Here is a 20,729-nt window from a genome sequence, read left to right as displayed (position 1 = left end):
TTATTATTATTATTATTATATATATACTCATATTTAATTCAGGGAAAAATTAAATATATCCCCAAGTTCAGACAAGAACATCATCATCAAAATTTTCCTCCCCATAGAAAAAACATCAGAAACAATAAAGCATAAATTTGCTAATATTTTAGAACTTTCACATATATCTAAACTGAATTTTCAGGAACTTTGCCATCCCAAATCTTGAAACAAGAAATATTCTGTCAGGACCCTGTCACATTCCTAGGGTTAGCTAGGATTGTGATAGGAATTAGGAGAGAAATCAGAATTGTAGGAAGGGGGAAATCAGTAGGAAGAGGGAGAGATATTGAGAGAAAGGAGGGAGAAACAAGAAAGAAACGTGAGGGAGATTGGAGAGAAATCTTAGAGAGAGAATTAGAGTTTTTCATTCCATTCAAGCCTGCAAATCCCATCATTTACATAGCCTTATATAGGCATATTTGCTCCTAACTAACTGCATAATAGCACCCATGTGCTTCTAACCAAATGCTAAAATATCTAAAATATCTTCTAACAACTATTATCAACCTATTATTATATTGCCCTTCTATGGATTCTTGGGTCATGACAATTTCCCCCTCCTTGAAAGACTTTTTGTCCCCAAGAACTTGCAACAAGTAGCCATGGCTCTTCATCCAATTCCATCCTTCTCTATCCGGTTCATCCTTCTTTCCTTCTTCCTCCTTCTAGGTCTCTTCTTCTTCATTTTTAGGTTCTCAACAAAAATGATAATCATTGCAGACGAGGCTGCATCTTCCTCCAAAGAGTAACATACTATTTCCCTTGGGTTTGCAATAACTACCAAATTAAAGTCGCTAGTACCCATAGTTTGAGGATCCAATATAATGCCAAAACTTGTCAATGTGTCCACATCAAATGCCTTTAATGAATTTAGCCACTCCTTGTCGCAGGTAGCAGCTGAAATCTGCAACCCCACAGCCTTCAAATGTCGATCATTCCAAAACTCACACGACCGACCAACTGCCACATATGTTCCCCTCTTCTCATCATCTTCGTTGTGTGTTGTTTTGAATACAAAAAGTTGACTAACTAGTTCTCCAGCCATTTGTTTGTCCTTCAATGTAATAGACAAGCATTCGGATTTGCCAACTGAAGGAAGAACCAACACACCATTGGGAGTCTTGTTCCCTTTGACAAAACCTTTGATTTCTTCAATTGTCTCCTTTAGCCTTTTCCCAGGTACAACCGGCTTCAAGAATTCCTCACCACTTTGAATTTGCTACTGGTGGATAGAACTACTATCAAGGTCATAATTCACAGAAAACTTCCCTTGGCTAGAAGAGAAATCAACATCTTTTGCAATCTGGCTTGACCCTTCTGAAATGGCAGCAACACCATCATATTGTTCAATGCTATAATCTTTTATGTCGATGGTAAGATATCCTCCAACTAGTGTTGTTTCCACCTTCTCGCTGCCTATTTTAACCCAAGCCAAGGAATCCTTAGCTTTCCCCGCAATCGCATTCCCCACATTAGCCAATTCTCCATGTAATGGGCTCATCACCCGCAGTAATGCAAGGGACCTTGCTTTTTCTGTAAATCCCTTCATTGACCCTTCATTTCTTTCCTGCCAACCCTCATTCGGCACATTCAAGTGTATTAACTCTTGCTTTGGCTGCTCCATTTTAAGTAAATCCTCTTTGTTAAAACTTCCGTGATAATCATCGAAATATTCCACCGGGAAGTTGCAATGATACTTCTTAGTCAGTATCATCGCAAACTCCTGTAGTTTCTCACGGAATATACGACCGAATTCCTCGCGCGTTTCATGAATCCCATTGCTTGCTCCCTTGTCAATTCGGCTAGACACATTATCCAACCTTTCCTAAGCCTGATTCTTCTGAATAAACTACTCCTGATTTTTGTTATTGCCAGCTGAAATTGCAACCTTCTTCTGCTACCATTGAGGCTCCAAGTGCCTCATGCTTCCACTGCTTCCCATGGATTCACGAGAAAAATTTTCCACTGAAAATGTAACATTCTTTTGTTGCAATTGAGACTCCAATGGTTTCATATATGCACCGCTCCCCAAGGTCAACTTTTCACCAACAACATACTTCGACTGCCAAGGAATGGGAGTTCTATACATGCTTCTGTTTTGCCTGTTATAGCAGTTTCTATACTCGCCTCAAATGCAATTCAATAACCGAAGAACACCGGCTCTACTTCGCCTCCCTACTTCAAACAAAGTTAACCAAATTTCAAAGCCTAAATCAACCTCTTGTTCCCTTTATTCACAACCACAAACACCAACAATCAACAAGCTAGCTAAGTTGGAAGAATCCACTTCCCACACGGAATCCGCTGAATCCGCTTCACCCTTCCACTTCGAGCAACAACGGCTCTATTAAATCTACAGAGAATCAGCCAGCAATAACCCTCAAAATCAGATTGGAAGCAACTACCTATCCGCCATCAATCACCTTCATGCATCGAAATCTAACCCCAAGAATCAATGGCCGTCTTCTTCTTCAAGACTCGGACAGGAGTGCCCAAAATTCCTGGGCGACAATCGCCTCACACCAACCCACAAAAATCACTCACCCAATCACCGTCCAAGGAGTGTCGAAATCCCAACCAAGAGTTGCCTCTTATTGCGCCTACGGAGATCCGAACACTGACTGTCGGAATCAATTAGCCAAGTTGCCCCTAGCACAGTCTCTCGAATGGATTGACTCCAATTGCACCACCAAAATGGATCGACTCCGTTATTCAATCCACTCTTTGTTGTGTCCCGAATTGCTTCCTGTAATCCATTTCGTTCCGCAACCAATTCACCTATCAGTGTCGTCAACTTGGATGGAATTCTTGCACCCGTCGTCCACTCCGGTTCGCAAATCCTCCTGGCTTGCTCGTCTTCAAGTTTGGTCAAGATTACCGGAGTCTTGGCTGCGAGCCAATCCTCCTACTTCTCCTTCGCATCTTCACTGGAAGTTGTTACTTCTTGAATCGCCTTCAAGCGAAGAACCAGGATTGCCAAAGTTTCGCCAAACCGGCTTTGATCACCATCGAAGCCAATCGGCCAGTGGAACTATGGGTTCTCTGTCGCTAAATTGCTCCTAGGAGCTGCCTAGAATCACCAACTCTGAATCTTCAACCAAGATTGCTTAATCTTGGACAATTGCGATTGCCTTGGGTCTGCCCGCATTGCCTCGGACTTGGTCCACTTCACGCCTGTCACTTCTGACCAACTTCGCCCTCAATTCCGACCCAAAATTGTTGGAAATTTGTTTAAATGTTAAACACAACTAACTCCCAAGAGTTCTGGAATCTGCTTCACCTTCACACGCCGCTTAATAATTTCTATTGAATCGGTGGTCAGAGTTGCTACTAGGAAGCGCCTCCAGCCCCGCCTCTTGAATGGATTGGCTCCGATTACACTACTTGTTGTGGATCGGCAATCCACAATTCCCAGCCAATCGCGATGGGTCACCGCAATTCACTTATTCGATCACTATCATTAGGATCCTAATGGCTTGAATCTGCGTCCAATACATGATTGAACAGAATTCACTACTAGAATCAACGAAATCACAGTCGAGGAACGATTGGCTCTGATACCATTTGTCACATTCCTAGGGTTAACTAGGATTATGATAGGAATTAGGAGAGAAATCAGAATTGCAGGAGGGGGGAAATCAGTAGAAAGAGGGAGAGATATTGAGAGAAAGGGGGGAGAAACAAGAAAGAAACGTGAGGGAGATTGGAGAGAAATCTTAGAGAGAGAATTAGAGTTTCTTTCATTCCATTCAAGCCTGCAAATCCCATCCGTTTACATAGCCTTATATAGGCATATTTGCTCCTAACTAACTGCATAACATGACCCATGTGCTTCTAACCAAATGCTAAAATATCTAAAATATCTTTTAACAACTATTATCAACCTATTACTATATTGCCCTTCTATGGTTCCTTGGGTCATGACAGACCTTAGGGTTGAGCGTAGCAGATTATTCCTCAGGAGGCGTAGTTAATTATGTTATGTTGTTAGCCGTAGTTATTTTACTTGTATTTTTTGTTTTGTCTGTATAATAGAATCCTAGCATAGGAGAAGTAGTTATATAAAGCTACTAGGGTTGTTATAGATGCATTCATTCAGAAATATCAATTGAATCTTCTGATTTCCTCTCTCCAAACTCTCTCTCCCTCTCAGATATGTTGCTTTCTCTCCCTCGGCTTCTCCTCCTCTCTTTCCCCCTCCTGATTCTCCCTCTCGATCTCCCTGTTTCTTCCACCTCCTGCTTTTCCCTCTCTTTCTCTAATTCTGCCTTAATTCCTCCTAAAATCTTCCCTAATTCTCTGTTGAAACCCTAGGCAAACCCTAGGATCCTAACATATTCTGATTCTCATTTTACTACTAAAATAATTGATTTTGTTAATTAAAAACAAAAAAGAAAGATAGTCATATTTATGGGGAAAAAGGAAGTAAGAAAAGCCAACCCCACCCCTCCCCTAAGAGAAAAAGAAGAAAGAAAGAAAGAAAAGGCAACGGAACATGTCAGATACCAATTAAAAAGAGAATCAACAGCTAGTAATGCTACAAGTTAACAAGTATACCATAGCATTTGGGTTGAAAAAACAATGTTATTTTGCAGGTTAACAAGTTAACAGGTTCTTAGGTGAATCAAGTTTGGGTTGAAAAAACACAATACTATAATTGTGCATAGACAAACAATGTCAACAAGAATAAACAATAGAATTTTCTCAGATTATTTTGCATATATAGGACCCACTAACAGGATAATCTAAAATTCTCAATACAGAGAGCAAATAGTACACCTGTTTGAATTTGTTTTGCTGTCTCCTGTGCTTCAAACGAAGCTGAAGTTTCCTATCAATATTTGCATCATCTTCCTCTTTAACCTGTCAATGTTATTGTGCATGGACATTATTATGAGTGATGCTATAATGCATGTAGGTCCAGAAGTTTGGCAATCAAATTGATAAAACATGAAAACAAGTTGATTTCTTATCATGACACCCAACTAGATCACACTCTCGGAAACAGTTTATGAGAAGCATAAAAATTCAGAAGCATGTACACATAAAAAAATGTTCCATAGTACATTAGTATCATCACAGCTTATTCCCTACTCTAGAGGACAAAGTAGTAAGAGAATAAAAAGAGAAGAAATGAGGAGGGTGGTTTCAATCATTTGCTCTAAAGAAAAGAGAAGCGACAGGTAGCAAGGAACGGAAAAAGCAGGAAGAAAGTTGCAATTGAGATACTTTCTTCTTGGCAAAGGATAAACAAGATGTAGATAAAGCCAGAACATTTATTTTTATTTTTTTGCCTTCAATATAACTATCCTTAACTTGACATTAGTGGGATAACAAAGCATTGTAACAACCCTGTGTCAAGCGTCCAGACAATTGTTAGACCTAATGGGTTTAGTGGCCTCTGGGAATTGATGAGTTTTATTGCATTCTTGGCTAAGGATCACTGACTTTGAGAATGGATAAGCTTTATTGCATTCCTAGGCTAGGAACAACCATTCTGCAAATAAACATACACAAAACATCAGATTCCTGTTGTCAAAAAGTGGGGTTAGAGAGAGAATGTCTCGCTGGGTGGGGGGGGGGGCGATTTCCGTGTTCCTACATTCGGCTGCCTCACTTTGTGATTTCTCTAATTATTTTTCAAGTGTTGTTCAGTGATTCTTGGTCCAGAGTCTCATTGTTCACGAATTAGCTTCAGTGATTTGCTGCGGATTGGCTGTTCAACGGGTCAGCGCTCGGATCCATTGAAGCAGATTTCAAAAGTTTTCAAAATTTCGAAATTCCCGCCTCCCACTTTTTTGAATTTTCAGCGTGCATCTGGGTGAATACCCGTGAAGTTCGCCTTTGATTCTTCTCAGTGGTGGTCCCCGACCTCCATCCTTGGAGGCTCCTTGCTGTTCCAGCGCTCTTTGCTCTTGGGGGCCCCGGGCCATGTCAGACCACTGTGGGTCTTTGGACATCTAGGTGGCTGTTATTTTCTGCGGTCATCCTTCATGGCCAGTAAAGATGCTCCACCAACGGGTTTGACAGATCCAGCTGTCGAAACATGTATTAATGGCGATGCTTTATCAACAAGTGCTTCAGCTATGCCAGATAATGAGGGACCTGAATCATCCACTACCAAGTCATGCACCTTGGGGGATGAGGATGCTGTCTCGGTCAACAAGGTGGAAGGGCCCAGCGAGAATAGTCCATCTGTTCCTTCTGCTCCCAAAGCTTCAGGCCCATGGGTGGGACTATTTAAGAACTCCAAAAAGCAACAAGTTCATGGTTTCGCTCTACCAAAATTTGAGAACAGTGGCGAGATGCTCGTTATTGATCCGATGGAGGTAGATAATGTTGAGAGAGCTCTGGGACATTGTTTGGTGGGCTACTTTGCTGGGAAATTCCCAGGGAAACAAGCCTTACTGAAACTATGCAGCTCGTGGAAAATCCCATACCAATATTTCCCCCATTCAAGTGGATGGCTGGTTTTCAAGTTTGGGGATGCTGAATCAAGGGACCTTGTGCTCAGGGGAGGGCCGTACTTTGCATTTGGGCGTCCCTTGTTCCTAAAGGTCATGCCCAAATGTTTTGATTTTGATGAATCTCTGGATGTCCATCTGCCTCTATGGGTCAGATTTCCGGGCCTTCCTATTGACTTCTGGAATCCAACATTGCTTGGTAGGATTGCATCAAGATTGGGTGTTCCTATTGCGAGCGACAAAAACACAGCAACTAAAGAGAGGCTTTCATTTGCTCGGGCTCTTGTGGAGATTGATGTGTCTAAAGACCTGGTCCGTGAGGTCACATTTAAGATGCCGTGTGGTAAGCTTCGCCATCAGCGTGTTGTTTACGAGTACGAGCCACAATTCTGTCCTCTTTGTATGCTTTTTGGTCACACCCGTCAAAGCTGTAAGGCCAGTAAGCAAAAATCGATTCCATCCGAGGGGCCTGTCCAGAGCCCTGAGCTGGTTCCTGTGATGGGTGATAAGATCCCAGATCCTATGCAGCAAAAGGATCCTCCATTAAAGGAGCAGGAACATATATGCATCGAAGTCAGTGCTGATGCCTTAGTGCCGGATAAGGGTCAGCCTGATCCTACAAAGAAGAAAGCTGCCAAATCGAAGACCCCCAAGAAGAAGAATAAGAGCAATCCCTCCCCAAAAGGAAAGGAAATCTCTGATCCTTCCCAAGCGGGCAAGGTCTCAGTTCAAATGGCAGGGTCCCAACAGGAGGTGATTTCTGCCTCCACTTCTGCTGATCCGCCTCAATCAGTCCCTCATGTGGAGCAGGCCATTGACCTTCCTTCTTCCCTTGACCTTCCTTCTTCCCAGTTGGTGCACATTGAGGACAGTGACACGGGGGGCCCATTCACCATCGTGACTTACAGGAAGAGAAGTAGTAGGCTAAGGCAGGTCCAAGAGGATCATCCCGCTGAGGCAACCATGGCAGAAGTGCAGAGTCCCTTGCCCGCATCAGTGGGTCCCTCTGCTAAGGTTAAGGCCCCCAGCCTGAAGAAAAGTGTCAAGAGGGGTCCGGCCCTCTGAAAGTCTTCATGATCTGTGCCAGTTGGAATATAAGAGGATTTAATATGCCTCTTAAGCATTCCGGGGTCAGGGACCTCATGAATCGTTATAACATTGCTATTATGGGAATTTTAGAGTGTAAGCTGAATTCTGAGAAGCTTCAAAGGATCATGGCAACCAGGTTTCAAGGGTTGAGTGAGTTGAATAATTTTCACTCCCATCAAGCCGGTCGCATTCTTATTCTATGGGACTCGTCGAAGGTGGCTCTTGAACCTATTGATATCTCTCCGCAAGTTATCCATTGCAAAGCTATCTGTAAGGTTTCCCTTATTTCCTTCTCTATTAGCTTTGTATATGCCATGCATTCTATTGTCGACAGGAGGCCATTATGGAGCAATCTTAGGGACTTTGGGGCTCTTTGTTCCTCCCCTTGGTTGGTCTTGGGTGATTTTAACAACGTTTTAAGCATCGAGGACAAATGTAATGGCTCAGAGATTACCCCCTATGAAGTCAAGGACTTTGAAGAATGCTGTGTTTCTTCAGGGCTTTCTGACTTGCAGTCCCTTGGTTGTCGCTATACTTGGTCAAACAACTCGGTGTGGAGTAAGCTTGACAAAGCCATGGTGAATAATTGCTGGATTTCCGAGGGTCTCCAAGGCTGTGCAAATTTTCTCCTGTCAAGATTCTTATCTGACCATTCCCCTTGCCTAGTCACTCTTTTCCATCCTTCTAGACCTTCCAACAGGCCGTTCCGTTTCTTCAATATGTGGGCTGATCACGATGATTTTCAAGCCCTGGTCAGCCATCATTGGTCGCATCAGTTTTTTGGGTCCAAACAGTTCATTTTTTGTAAGAAGCTTCGCAGCCTTAAGGAGCCTTTAAAGCAGCTCAACTCTGCTCATTACACCCATATTTCAGCCAGAGCTGATAAGGCTTCTTGTGATCTTAAAGTTGCTCAACTTGCCCTGCATGATGACCCTGCCAACCATGAGCTCCAAAATAAGGTGACTGAGTTACGGAAATCAACCAGCTTCCTTAAAAATGCTGAGAGGCAATTCCTTGGTCAGCTTGCTAAATGCAAGTACATCATGAACAGCGACAAATGCACCAAATTCATTCACGCCCTTGTCAAGCGGAATGCCAAGAGAAATTATATTGCATCGATCACTAGGGATGACGGCTCAATTTCCTCTTCTCAGCAGCAAGTGGCCAATGAGTTCCTTTCTTATTATCAAAATTTGCTCGGTGTTTCCAGCAGCTGCCAGCCGGTTGATTTCAGTGTCTTTGATGCGGGTCCAAGAGTATCTTCTGACCAGGCTGATGCCCTTGCCAGACCCATCTCTATGGTTGAAATTAAAGAGGCGCTTTTTGACATCGGTGATGGTAAATCTCCTGGGCCAGATGGCTTTTCTTCTTGCTTCTTCAAGAAAGCTTGGCCCACGATTGGAATTGATTTCTCCGAAGCAGTCTTGGAATTTTTCAATGCCACCTCCCTTCTTAAACAGATCAACCACACTGCTATCGTGCTAATTCCGAAGTCTTCCCATTCTCCTTCAGTGGGAGATTTCAGGCCTATATCATGCTGCAATGTCATCTACAAGGTCATTTCCAAGATCTTAGCAGCGAGAATGGCCCCTGTTATGAACTCCATCATTGATCGTGCTCAGGCTGCTTTTATTGAGGGGAGGGGCTTGGTTGAGAACATTCATCTTGCCCAAGAGCTTCTCAGGAAATATAACAAGAAGCGGATCTCTCCGCGTTGCATGATCAAAGTTGATCTTCGCAAAGCATTTGATTCCGTCAGTTGGGTCTTCATCGAGGCTGCTCTATCCGGTTTGGGTTTTCCCCAGCAATTTATTGGGTGGATCATGCCATAGTTATTAAAGGCGCGCCTAGGCGCAAGGCGCCAGTTTGGCGCCTCGCCTGGGCTGAGGCGAGGCGGTTTCTGCAAGGCGCGCGCCTTGCAAGGTGAGGCGCTGAGGCGCGCCTCATGAAAACCGCGCCTGCATCCTGCTTGCATCATTTCTTTCTCTCCTCTCCAGCATCCCCTCTTCTCAGTTTCAGCATGTATACATCACTACTTATTTACATTTCTTTAGTTTAAGTAAATGTCCACATTTTCTTTTATTTATATTTTACCTTCCATTTACTTTAATACATAAATGTAAATAAGAAAGTACCCCCCATTTGGATTCAATAAAAATATCTAAAAAATCAAAATCTATAACAATAAGAAAATAGAATTTTGATTTTAGTACAAATTCAGGATTTAGCGATTTTACCACCCCTAAAATACATAAATACTATTTCTTGAAAAATTCATTAAAAATCATTTTAACAACAATGAATATTAACTATCAAAATACCGGGAGTTAGTTTTTCAAAATAAAAACATTTTCTTATATGTCTCTTTATAATGCCCTAATCTTCCAGACTTAGAAAAAATGCGCTAATCTTCCAAACCTAGAAAAATAGCATTTTTCAAAATGAAAGCATTTTCTTGATTGTGGACTTGTAGTGTTTATTGATTGTGGAGAATACTAAAGCTATTCCAAAATGTCCTCCATCAATAAAACAAGAGATTGGAGAGTACATGCAAAAGAGGAAAAATAACAAGGAATCAAGGATGAGCAAAATATGGCACCGTAAGATGATGATTTTCAATTTGGTGAAGGGTATGATGATGATGATGATTAAAACTTCTTTATTGATTGTGGACTTGTAGTGTTTATATGTTTGTTTAGAACTTTGCACGATGGTTGGTACTTGTTTGAGTTTGAGACTTTAAGTTTGAACTTTGATGATGTTTCTAGTTTAGAAATTGTATGATGAATGAATTAACTTTGATGTTGTTAGTTTAGAATTTGAAGATAATGAAACATTAATGATATGCATGTGTTATTATTGATAATTTGATAGTTTTTTATGATTTTACAAGATTTTTAGTTTTTTTTCTAAAAGGTGCGCCTCGCTTCGCAAAGGCGCGCCTCAGGCTCCAGGACCCTTTGCGCCTCGCTGCGCCTCGCGCCTTTCAGAACTATGGATCATGCAATGCGTCTCAACCACCTCTTTTTCCCTTATGATTAATGGCAGCTTGCACGGGTTTTTCCAAGGGAGAAAAGGGCTTCGCCAAGGAGATCCTCTGTCCCCCTTCATATTCGTTTGCTGCCTTGAGTATTTTTCCAGGTCCATCAAAGTGGCAACCAATAATTCAGAATTCAATTTCCATCCCAAGTGTGGTGATCAGAGGATCACGCATCTAGCTTTTGTGGATGACCTGCTTCTTATGGCAAGGGGTGACCCCATTTCTATAAAAATTCTCATGGACTGCCTCAATGGATTTGGGGCTGTTTCAGGCCTCTCAGCAAATGCCCTTAAATCCAGCCTATACTCTGCTGGCATAGCGGGTCCCGATCTTGAAGATATTCGAAGCCTAACTGGTTTTCCCAATGGGTCCATGCCATTTAGATATCTTGGTATCCCTCTTGCGGCTGAAAAGCTCAAAGTCTCACATTATGCCCCGTTTGTGAACAAAATGGCAGCCTTCACCAGTGCATGGTCCTCCGCCTCTCTATCTTACGCTGGCAGGGCAGAATTAATTCGTGCTGTGCTTCAAGGTGTAGAGAGTTTTTGGCTCTCCATCCTGCCTATTCCTTCAGCGGTTATTGTTCGCATCATCCGTTTATGCCGTGAATTCCTTTGGAACTCCAAGCACCCTCTTGTGCCTTGGAAAGACATCTGTTTGCCTAAAAAAGAAGGTGGTCTCAGTTTCAAAGATATTAAAGTTTGGAACCTTGCCCTTCTTGCCAGATCTCTGTGGGACATCCATCAAAAGAAGGATTCTCTTTGGGTCAAATGGGTATCTCATGAATATCTCAAGGGACAGTCCGTGTGAGCATGGTCTGGCAGAAGTGATGACTCCCCTCTTCTTAAGAAGCTACGCTGGATAAGGGACAAAATTTTGCTAGAAGCTGGGTCTAATGATGCTGCCATAGCTCGCTTAGATAGCTGGGTCAACAATGGTCGCTTCTTCATTTCGGCCACTTATAATTTCTTTTGCGACAAAGGCCCTTTGAGGGTTTGGGCATCTGATGTATGGCACCCGAGTGTGGTGCCTAAGCATGCTTTCACCCTTTGGTTGGCTGCCAAAGCAAAGCTTCTTACGAGGGACAGGCTGCTTTATCTTGATATTGACAGAAATTGTGCACTATGTGGGACTGATGTGGAGACCAACAGTCACCTATTCTTTCAATGCCCTTTCAGCAAATCAGTTTGGGGCAGCATCCGTGAATGGCTGGGACTATCGAGGCTCATGAGCACTATTCCAAGTGCTTTAAAATGGTTAAAGAAAGAAGCTCGAGGATCATCGTGGCAAGCCAAGGTCAAGAGGATTGCTCTTGCCTGCACTGTTTACTACCTTTGGAACACAAGGAATAGGAAGATTTTTGAAGACAATATGCCTTGTATTGATTCTGTCATCTGTAGGATCAAAACACAAGTATACAGGGTCACTTTTACTTTGTATCCTCATGTTTTGATTCAGTTTGAGACCCTCTCTATGGGTCACTGATTGTTTTCCTGGGTATGCCCAGTGTACTTGTACAGTTCTTTTGATCTTTATACATTTACCTTTGATCAAAAAAAAAAAAAACATACACAAAACATCGAGGACTAGTGTTGCTACGCAGCCTTCGGGGGACCCCTTGGAAACGTAGCTACCCCGGAAGCAATGAAGTTCTCTAGGAGGGGCACCTCCCGGTCTTCGGGGTCCTTGCCCCCCGAAGACCTAGCCAATCCTTCTGGGGACCCTTCAAGGATTTGTTTCCCCGAAGGCTTGGCCTAACTACTTAGTAAGCTATCCAATCAAGCTACTTCCATAAGGCCTTTAGGGGACCTTTCTCCCACAACTTAACCCAGGTTGTTCTTTAACAACCTAGTATGCCCCTCTTCGGAGTCTCCTTCCTCTGAAGACCAGTCTTCGGGGGGGGGGGGGGGGCTCTTTTGGCCTTCCGAGTCTCACCCGGGACACCCCGAACACCCATGCACCCTCACCCGAAGGGTCCTGCCACGTGTCTCTATGCATGTGTGCCACTTGTCCCAGTCCCTCGAGGGGTCTAAATACTCCTAAACCCTACATCTTCGAGGACCCAGAGCTAATTCCCGAAGCCTAAGACCCGATCCACATACCACACCAACACCTCTTCTAAAGAGCCCTCACTTTTCCAAAGCCCTCATCTACATATCATACTACATCAGCATCATTTCTTTAGCATCATAACAGCACCTGACTTAGGCATCAGAGGGCACATGCGGGAGAGATCCTCACGTGCCTTCTAATTGCTTCCTGCCTTGTAGATACGAAGACCAAGTCTCTTTTGGACACCCGTCAACTCTCCCGGACAATGGAGACTCTTCCGAAAGGCACTTTGGAGCCTCCTAGCACCTCCTCTTTAAGTCCCATATCCTCCAAAGGCCTTTTGGGTCCCCTTTGCTTCGAAGGCCCTTCGACTGACTTCCTTATGGTGATTTCTGGGGTATTCTCCTACTCTCCCAAATAGCATATCAAGCTTTGCCCTGCATATTCTCTCACTCTCCCAGATAGCGGATTGAGCTTTGCCTTGCATATTCTCTCGCTCTCTTGAACAACGGATCATGCCATCCTCCTTTTACGACCTCGAGGATAGAATTGTAATAAGGGAAACTACTATAACCATTTGTAGCAAGCTATTGGTTAGATAGTTAGAACAACCTAAACCAACCTTGGCTGGTAGTTAGCCTTAACTGAAAGAAGCACCTTTAAAGAAGGTTGTTGTAGAAGGAGAATAATCAAAATCCTTTTTCTCTCTTATTCGTCTCAATTCTTCTCTATCTCTTTCGTTCTCTTCTCTTTCCCTCTCTCATTCTCTTTCTTCCTAAGATTTCCATCTTTCTTTTGGAATTCTGTCAATTGCCCAACCCTTAATTGAAGGGCTTGTCACCCCGAGCAACTCTTGGCCCTTTCCAGTGCCATCCTCTAGCACAAGCTTCTTCTTACCAGGCTCTACTGACTCACTGCCAAGCTGCCCCAGTTTTCAGCAATTTCGACGTAATAACCGCAAGATTCACCACTTTATGAGCCAAGACTTAAAAGCAAAATATCGAGCAGCCCTCACCACCTTCTAGTTCGAGGACAATACATTTAACCCATGAAAAAGCAATACCCGTTATGCAAAATGATCCATCCTCAAAGCATGAGGTACAAAATTTGACATTATCTTTAACTTTGTTTTGCATGATGGGCAAATTCTTAAGAAATATCGTAGAACTCACCTAGTATCGATGTGGTAAATGCAATGTGTTCGCGTTGCACCAGGGTGCCATTGGGTGAATTTGACACTTCCTTGTTGGCTTGACCTCACCTGACTACACCTGGATAGGATCTCAGTGTCCCTCTCCCACACTTCGTGATAAATCATTCGAGACAAAAGCAATCACTCCAAATCCCGAAAAAGTGGTCAGGTTCAGGCAGCCTAGGAGTTAAAGTGTAATCCGCGACTCCCAGTTGTAGCAAAAGCACTAGTATCCTTCACCGATCCTTGGTTGGAGACATCATAAGGCCTTAATAGGTTTATCTATCTCAAATTTAGGGGTATGCCTTACGATATGATTCCTTAAAGTCGCATGTTAATGCAAATGCTTGCATCATATTAAATTTCTTATATAAATACATGTATCTCACAATCTGGTGTTCGGAATAGACCGGATTCCTTTATACTGCTACGCTAGGGAGGGGTTTCTGTATTTGGATAAATAGCAGGGAAGAATAGGTACGTTGTTTAAGGTGATCGCACTTTACATGCAATCCTCCACGTGCAACCATGAGGTAAAGTGGTAGTCCATATTGCCTTACTATCATCTTACCCTAACCTCCATGGTTGGCAAGTTATATGAAAGTCTATACAGATTACAAGTAGCTAGGTATCTCTACCCTGCTTTGTGTTTAAGCTACTTATCTTCTCATCACATCATTATGCTCTTCCGCATACATGAACACACACAAGACATGTAGAAGAGTGCAAAACGTACATGTAGGCATGCATAAGTTTAGACTATAAACGAAACGCGCAATCATTATGAATTCGCAAAAAATCTCATTTCATTAATATGTAAACGTTTACATTGAAAGTACATTACATGAAATGAGTAATAAAGGAAAAGAAATACATCTAAAAACCTAAACTACTGGAGGCTGAGGAAGCGTGTTGGGTTGTTCGAAGGTTGTTGCCAAAGTCGCAATCTGTCCCTCCTCGAGGATGTCCAAATTGGCAATGTCAGGGTCCTGTAAGGCCTTGATTGTCTCCAACTCTTGCTACATGTTGGACTCTTGCACCGTGTTAGGGTCTGACAAGTATGGGGTCCATGGACCCGTAAGATTGGATAAGTCATCCTTTTGATCGACCCTTAAGTATTCCTTTGGAGTGTGCAAGTCCGGGTCATCAAATTCTCGCCAGTTTGGGACATCACTCGCCATGGCTTCTTGGGAAAAAATCAATTCAGGGAATATCTCCCCAAGATGCTTCTTCTCAAGGAAGCTTTGGGCTAGATAGAAGTCATACTTCATGAAGCCCTAGCCCGAAGCAAATTCTTCTTTCTTTGCGTAGCATTCTCGGGAGAGTCTGTATTCCTTCAAAACAGTCAATCAAATCGCTGCCACATCTACTTCTTCCAGCCGGCACTCAGCCTCCTCGACCATTCTTTCGGACTCTTTGAGCTAAGCACACAAGCACTCCACTTCCTCCATTGCACGGCTATGCTCCTTAACCAAGATCGTGTTAGCGGTTTGTATTGCCTTGGCCACACGTTGATGCTCCTCCAGTTCGCGCTTCACTTGCCTATGCTCGCTCTCCAAGGCACAACACTTGATCTTCAAGCTTCCGTTTTCTTTTTTGAGATCTCGGGCTCGCCCCTTGTAGCCAATAAGATCCCTAACCTTGCTCTCAAGGTGGCCACACTCTTCTCGCAGGCATAAGCCTTTATTGATCCACCTCTTATGATCGGCCTCAACCCGGGCAAGGTCAGCGCAAACATTGGCATTGGCAACAATTTGCCTTTGAATGCCCTGCACATTAAAATGCAATAATTTGTTAATGCTTGCAAATCCATAACTTTAACTTAAATGAATTAAGTTAAATTACTTACCTCCACCAAATATTGTTCTGCCATGTTAAGGCTCTCAGGAGCCCGCCTCATGAATTCCTGCTCATCGCAGGGTAGTACGGTGAAGTAAATCAATCTTGCTCCGACCCTGGGCTCTGACACTAAGTTGGTGTCAAACAATCTCGGAAGGATTTGAACTTCGTGCCCTTTTAGTCGTTGGTGTGGTAGATGAATCTCCCCTCTATGAATGGGGCCCAGCTCCCAGAATAGAGGCAGATAGGTCTGCGACTCCAACTCCAGTTCTTTCCTCGGCAAGCGTTCTGTTGACCAAGGAAGAGGAAGTATGTAGACAGCTCGATGTTGGCTATGGTATTTGTCCAACTGAGCTTGATCAAGCCTTGAACTAGCTTCCTTGGCATTTGCTTTCGCCGCTATCTTGGCCTTTGCGACTACAAGCGTGGCTCGCATGCTTGGGCTATGTGGAGAGATTGGAGGAGGCAAACTTCCTATCTCGTAAACCTAGCCCGATGTCTGTGGCGACTATGGTAATGGGGGCGGATTGATGAATGGCAAGTCGAATGGGTCAAGTGATGGTGGCTCCACCGATGTTCCGACCTCACCCTTGACCCTTGCCCTCTTGTTTCTTCCAATCGGGGATGCATCGATCTCTCCTTCCTCTTCAACTCCTTCTGGCTGTGAGCCCGATGACGATGGTCTAGAAATCTCCATCTACCATATTCCCAATTTACAATGAATAAGAACATGGTTAACACAAGCGCTAATCTATATCCAAATTCAAAAGCAATTCATGAGAACTTGCTGCCTCTTAACTAAATTGTTCATGGTGAAAACCATGCCATCTGCATTAATCTGGACATACAACAACACAACAATTTCAAGCCTTAATCCTATTGAGTAGGTAAGCTACATACATTCTAGTTTTCCAACCATCTTTATCTATAGTTAGATCCTTTGTAAGGCTATTATAGCCCATATCAGACTTAAAGGTTTTCCAACAAGTTTTTTCTTCTTCTCACATGTCCGAACCATCTCTTATATCTTTAATAGGCACCACTTCAATCTTTTTACATAAAATTTTGTTTCTAATTTTATCCTTCCATGCATAACCATATATTCACCTTAACATTCTCATCCAAATTACTCTCATATTTTTCCCACATGTTGACACTTAATTACTCAACATTCTAAGCCATATAACAACGATGCTCTTATAGTCATCCATTAAACTTCCCTTTCACCTTTAAAAGGATTTTACAATCACATAAAGTGATTGACACACTTCTCCACTTTAACGATAAAACCTTGATTCTATAAATAACATCTTCAAAAATATTTATTTCTTTTTGAACAATTGAACTAGGATAGATAAACAAATCTTTTTTAGGATAATTTGACATTCAAGCCTCATCACGACATCATCCACTTTTTTATTTTCACTAAATTTACATTCCATATATTCAATCTTTAATTACTCTACCTCCCAGTCATTTACCTCCCTACAAGTGAAATACTAAGAAGCGAAAACATAGGCACATCAGGCAAAGACATTAAGATAATTATTTTTGAACTGTGGGGCAAAGAAACACAATATTTTAAAAAATCTATATAAATCACATCTATGCTTTCTCACTTACCATAGATTAGATAATAGAGCATGAAAAACAAAAGTCAGTATTTAGCCAAAAAATAAAATAAAATAAAAACAAGCAATTTGGGACAGAGAGAGAAACTGAAAGAGACAGAATATAGTATAACAAGATGTGAAATTTATAATTTCTTAGTCTTAAGCATTATGGTTAATTTAGTTATTTGCTTTTTTTTTTAGGTGAATGAATGTTTTCCACAATACAAAGGATCCAAAGCATTCTTATCCAAATTAAGGGGGGACAAATTATGGCTTGGTCATGTCAAACCAATTATTAAGATGTGTCCCTTCCATATCACAGCTGTGCATCGTGACACAGACCAAAGGATAAAAAAAATGTCCCAAGTCATGTTAAATCAAATGCTACGCTTATTTGATTGCCATCTTTTAAAAGATGTCACTAACCATAGCTACTATTAACTGCAATAGCAAGAAGATTGGAAACAGCAACTTCCAACTTCTCTTCCCATGCAAAAATTGACATCAGAAACAGTCCCCCCCTCTATTGATGACACAAATGTTGCAGCTTTGTTCATTGCAAATATGGTAAAAGGTGCATTTTACCTTTCTAAAATTTTTCTTTTGTGTTTCAGAAAGACTCAGTTCTCTTTCATTAGCTATAGCATCTGCAACAAATGGATCACTTGAATTGACATCAATGTCATCAATCTCCTCCACCTGTCCAGGAAAAAGGGGAGAAATTAAGTAGTTTAACCAATGATAAAGAAACTGAATAGGAAAATCACTAGCCCTATGATGAAGTACAAAATAAGAGAAAATAAGGTTAGCAGCAATCTTTCATACAAATAATGAAAACCATTAAGCATACTCATATATTAAAACGAAAAATCTATAAATCAAAATCATCAAGTGATTATTTACAGATTTTGACTTTTTGCTTCCCCAACTTATTAGCTTTTACTAAATTATAAGACTTTCCAATAGCACCTTCCCTATTTTTACTGCCATGAAAAATATTTTCCATTTTCACTAACATATAGGGCCAACAATAACCAATCACCCAAAATACACTGCTAGAGGGATGCATGCACTTGCACAAAAGTTAAATGAAAATCACAATAGATGTAAAGAAACTTAAAGATGTTAACAAGTAGAATCTAGATCAATCCATAGCCTCACCATAATGTATACTAGCAAGCATAGGAAAGCTCTGACGAAATCAAAGACTGATGCAAATGCAAATGGATAAAAAATAAAAGAAAAACTCCTTCAACCTTAAGAATGCAGAGAGAGAACAATGACAAAAATTTAAAGAAAGATTCAAATCCCACTTGCATGCACCAGCCATCATATTAACACTGGAGATGAACTATAACTTTTTATAATCACATAACATAACCCTCAAAAATTGGGATAAAAAAGGAACCATAAATAGCAATTTGGAAGTCCATGATCTACTAGATTCTTCCATTACCTTTTTCCAGTTTTGAGCAAGAAACGTAGCAATGCAGTTTACTAATTATATTGAGTCGATTAGAAAAATTGTCATAAAAAAATGAGAAACTCTTTTAAGCTAACACAACAGCTAAAAAACAATGAATAGGAAGAACCATTTCTGACTAAAAATCATTTATGCAAAGGTTTAAATTTAATAGGCCCATCAAATTATCAAGCCAGTTACCAAAGCCCCCTCTTCCTTGTATTTTACTTTTCTTGCAAGAATCAAGCATCCCATGAGATTTTGACATAATCTTGTCATCCAATATAGCAACCACCAGTGAGAAAAAATCAAGTAGTTCCAACATGCATAGATAAAATAAATGGCATGCACAAGTCTAAAAAGAGCAAGCATTTCACACGGAGACATATGAAGAAACTGCAAGGAATTGGTGAACATATGAGCTGTCTTAAGTCATTTTCATCTTCACTTGCTTTCTGCTAAGTCAAATCATTATTTCATCAAATCCAGTTGCTAACGATTAGATTCTAACAATGCAATGATTCTCTCTACACGGTGGAATCTGTTTCCAAAGATATAATAAAGAACAGAACTTGGACTGAACAAATCTACAAGCTAGAAGCCGGTACTTATGTGAATTGATGGAAGGTATAGTACCAAGATAAGTACAAAAAGGTTACAGCATTATAAAGCTAGAATCTTCTAGCAATAGAGACCAAGCAGTTAAGTCATAAGCATTTCAAATGGAGACATATGAAGAAACTGCAAGGAATTTGTGACATATGAGCTGTCTTAAGTCATTTTCATCTTCACGTGCTTTCTGCTACATCAAATCCAGTTGCTAATAATTGGAATCCTAACAATCCAATGATTCTCTCTACATGGTGGAATCTGTTTCCACAGAAATAATACAGAACAGAACTTGCATTGATAAAATCTACAAGCTAGAAACCAGCATTTATGTGAATAAATGGAAGGTACAGTACCAAGATAAGTACAAAAAGGTTACAGCATTAAAAAGCTAGAATCTGCCTGGAATAGAGACAAAGCAGTTATGTCATAAAATACCATAACATCAATCATTCATATATCTCACCTCATCAACTCCAGGAAATTTGAGGCCCAATTCTGCAGCTTGCTGAGGAGTACTAGCCAAGTAAACAGTAGACCAGTTCTTGCTGCCAAATGCAGTACTATTCTCAGATGCACGACCAGAAACTAGTTTGTTGAAAGAGCACCAATCAGCATCAGAATTTTCGATTATAGCTTCCCCACCTCCATCAGCAGAAAGTTTCTTTCCCAGATAACCACTGGCACCCTCCTCCAATACTTTACCATGTCGCCTGTCCCACAAGTAGATCCAACCTATGAATCAACATTCACCATAAGGTATGGCTAATACTTGAGAAGAAAGGATGAATACCTTCTCACAGGTCTGTGGGTCTCAAGATACTTTTCAGCATGCAACACACAGTCACTCACATCACTAGTGACCTGATATCCTACCCAGTGTGTCCTTTTTTTCCAGGCTTCAGTAGAGCAACCATCAGGAGCCTGACTTTCTATCCACTTATAGAGGCTTGGCAGTTCAACACCAGCACCATCAAGTTGTTCCTGTTCAAAGAATCACATATATTGAACATAGCAGAAAGTAAATCTGCACTCCAGAATAAGGAGAGGAATCAACAGAAAATATAAGTATTAGCAGTACTATTTGACTCAAAATCATGTAAGATCAGTGCTAAATGCCATTTTACTAAATCTAACAAGTAGAATGTCTTCAAGTTCTATTAAGGCAACTCAAAACAAACCAGACAGGGAAGAATACCGTGATGACCAATAAATGGCATAGTTAGGGAGGAAGGGCAATGCTTGGCGAATGAGACAATGAGACCTTGTATCTACCTCCATAAAAATTAGCATACAGATCCAAATGAAGAAAAAAAGATCAGATTGT

The 20,729-nt window shown here is 41.5% G+C and overlaps 1 protein-coding gene across 3 annotated transcripts in view; it reads right to left on the bottom strand.

The window, feature by feature from the left end:
- Window positions 1-20,729, bottom strand: part of LOC127800621 (protein CHROMATIN REMODELING 20) — a 79,067-nt gene that overhangs the window by 35,167 nt on the left and 23,171 nt on the right. For all 3 annotated transcript variants that reach the window (XM_052335537.1, XM_052335374.1, XM_052335459.1), the window contains exons 7-10: window positions 20,196-20,386; window positions 19,869-20,115; window positions 17,917-18,030; window positions 4,822-4,905 (exon numbers count right to left, since the gene is read on the bottom strand). In XM_052335537.1, the coding sequence (XP_052191497.1) occupies window positions 4,822-4,905; window positions 17,917-18,030; window positions 19,869-20,115; window positions 20,196-20,386 (636 nt within the window). The remainder of the gene's footprint in view (window positions 1-4,821; window positions 4,906-17,916; window positions 18,031-19,868; window positions 20,116-20,195; window positions 20,387-20,729) is intronic.

The sequence above is a fragment of the Diospyros lotus genome, chromosome 1, assembly GCF_014633365.1.
Source record: "Diospyros lotus cultivar Yz01 chromosome 1, ASM1463336v1, whole genome shotgun sequence".
Taxonomy (NCBI): Eukaryota; Viridiplantae; Streptophyta; class Magnoliopsida; order Ericales; family Ebenaceae; genus Diospyros; species Diospyros lotus.
The sequence above is the reverse complement of the archived record's forward strand: the minus strand, read 5'-3'. Positions and strand labels throughout refer to the sequence as shown.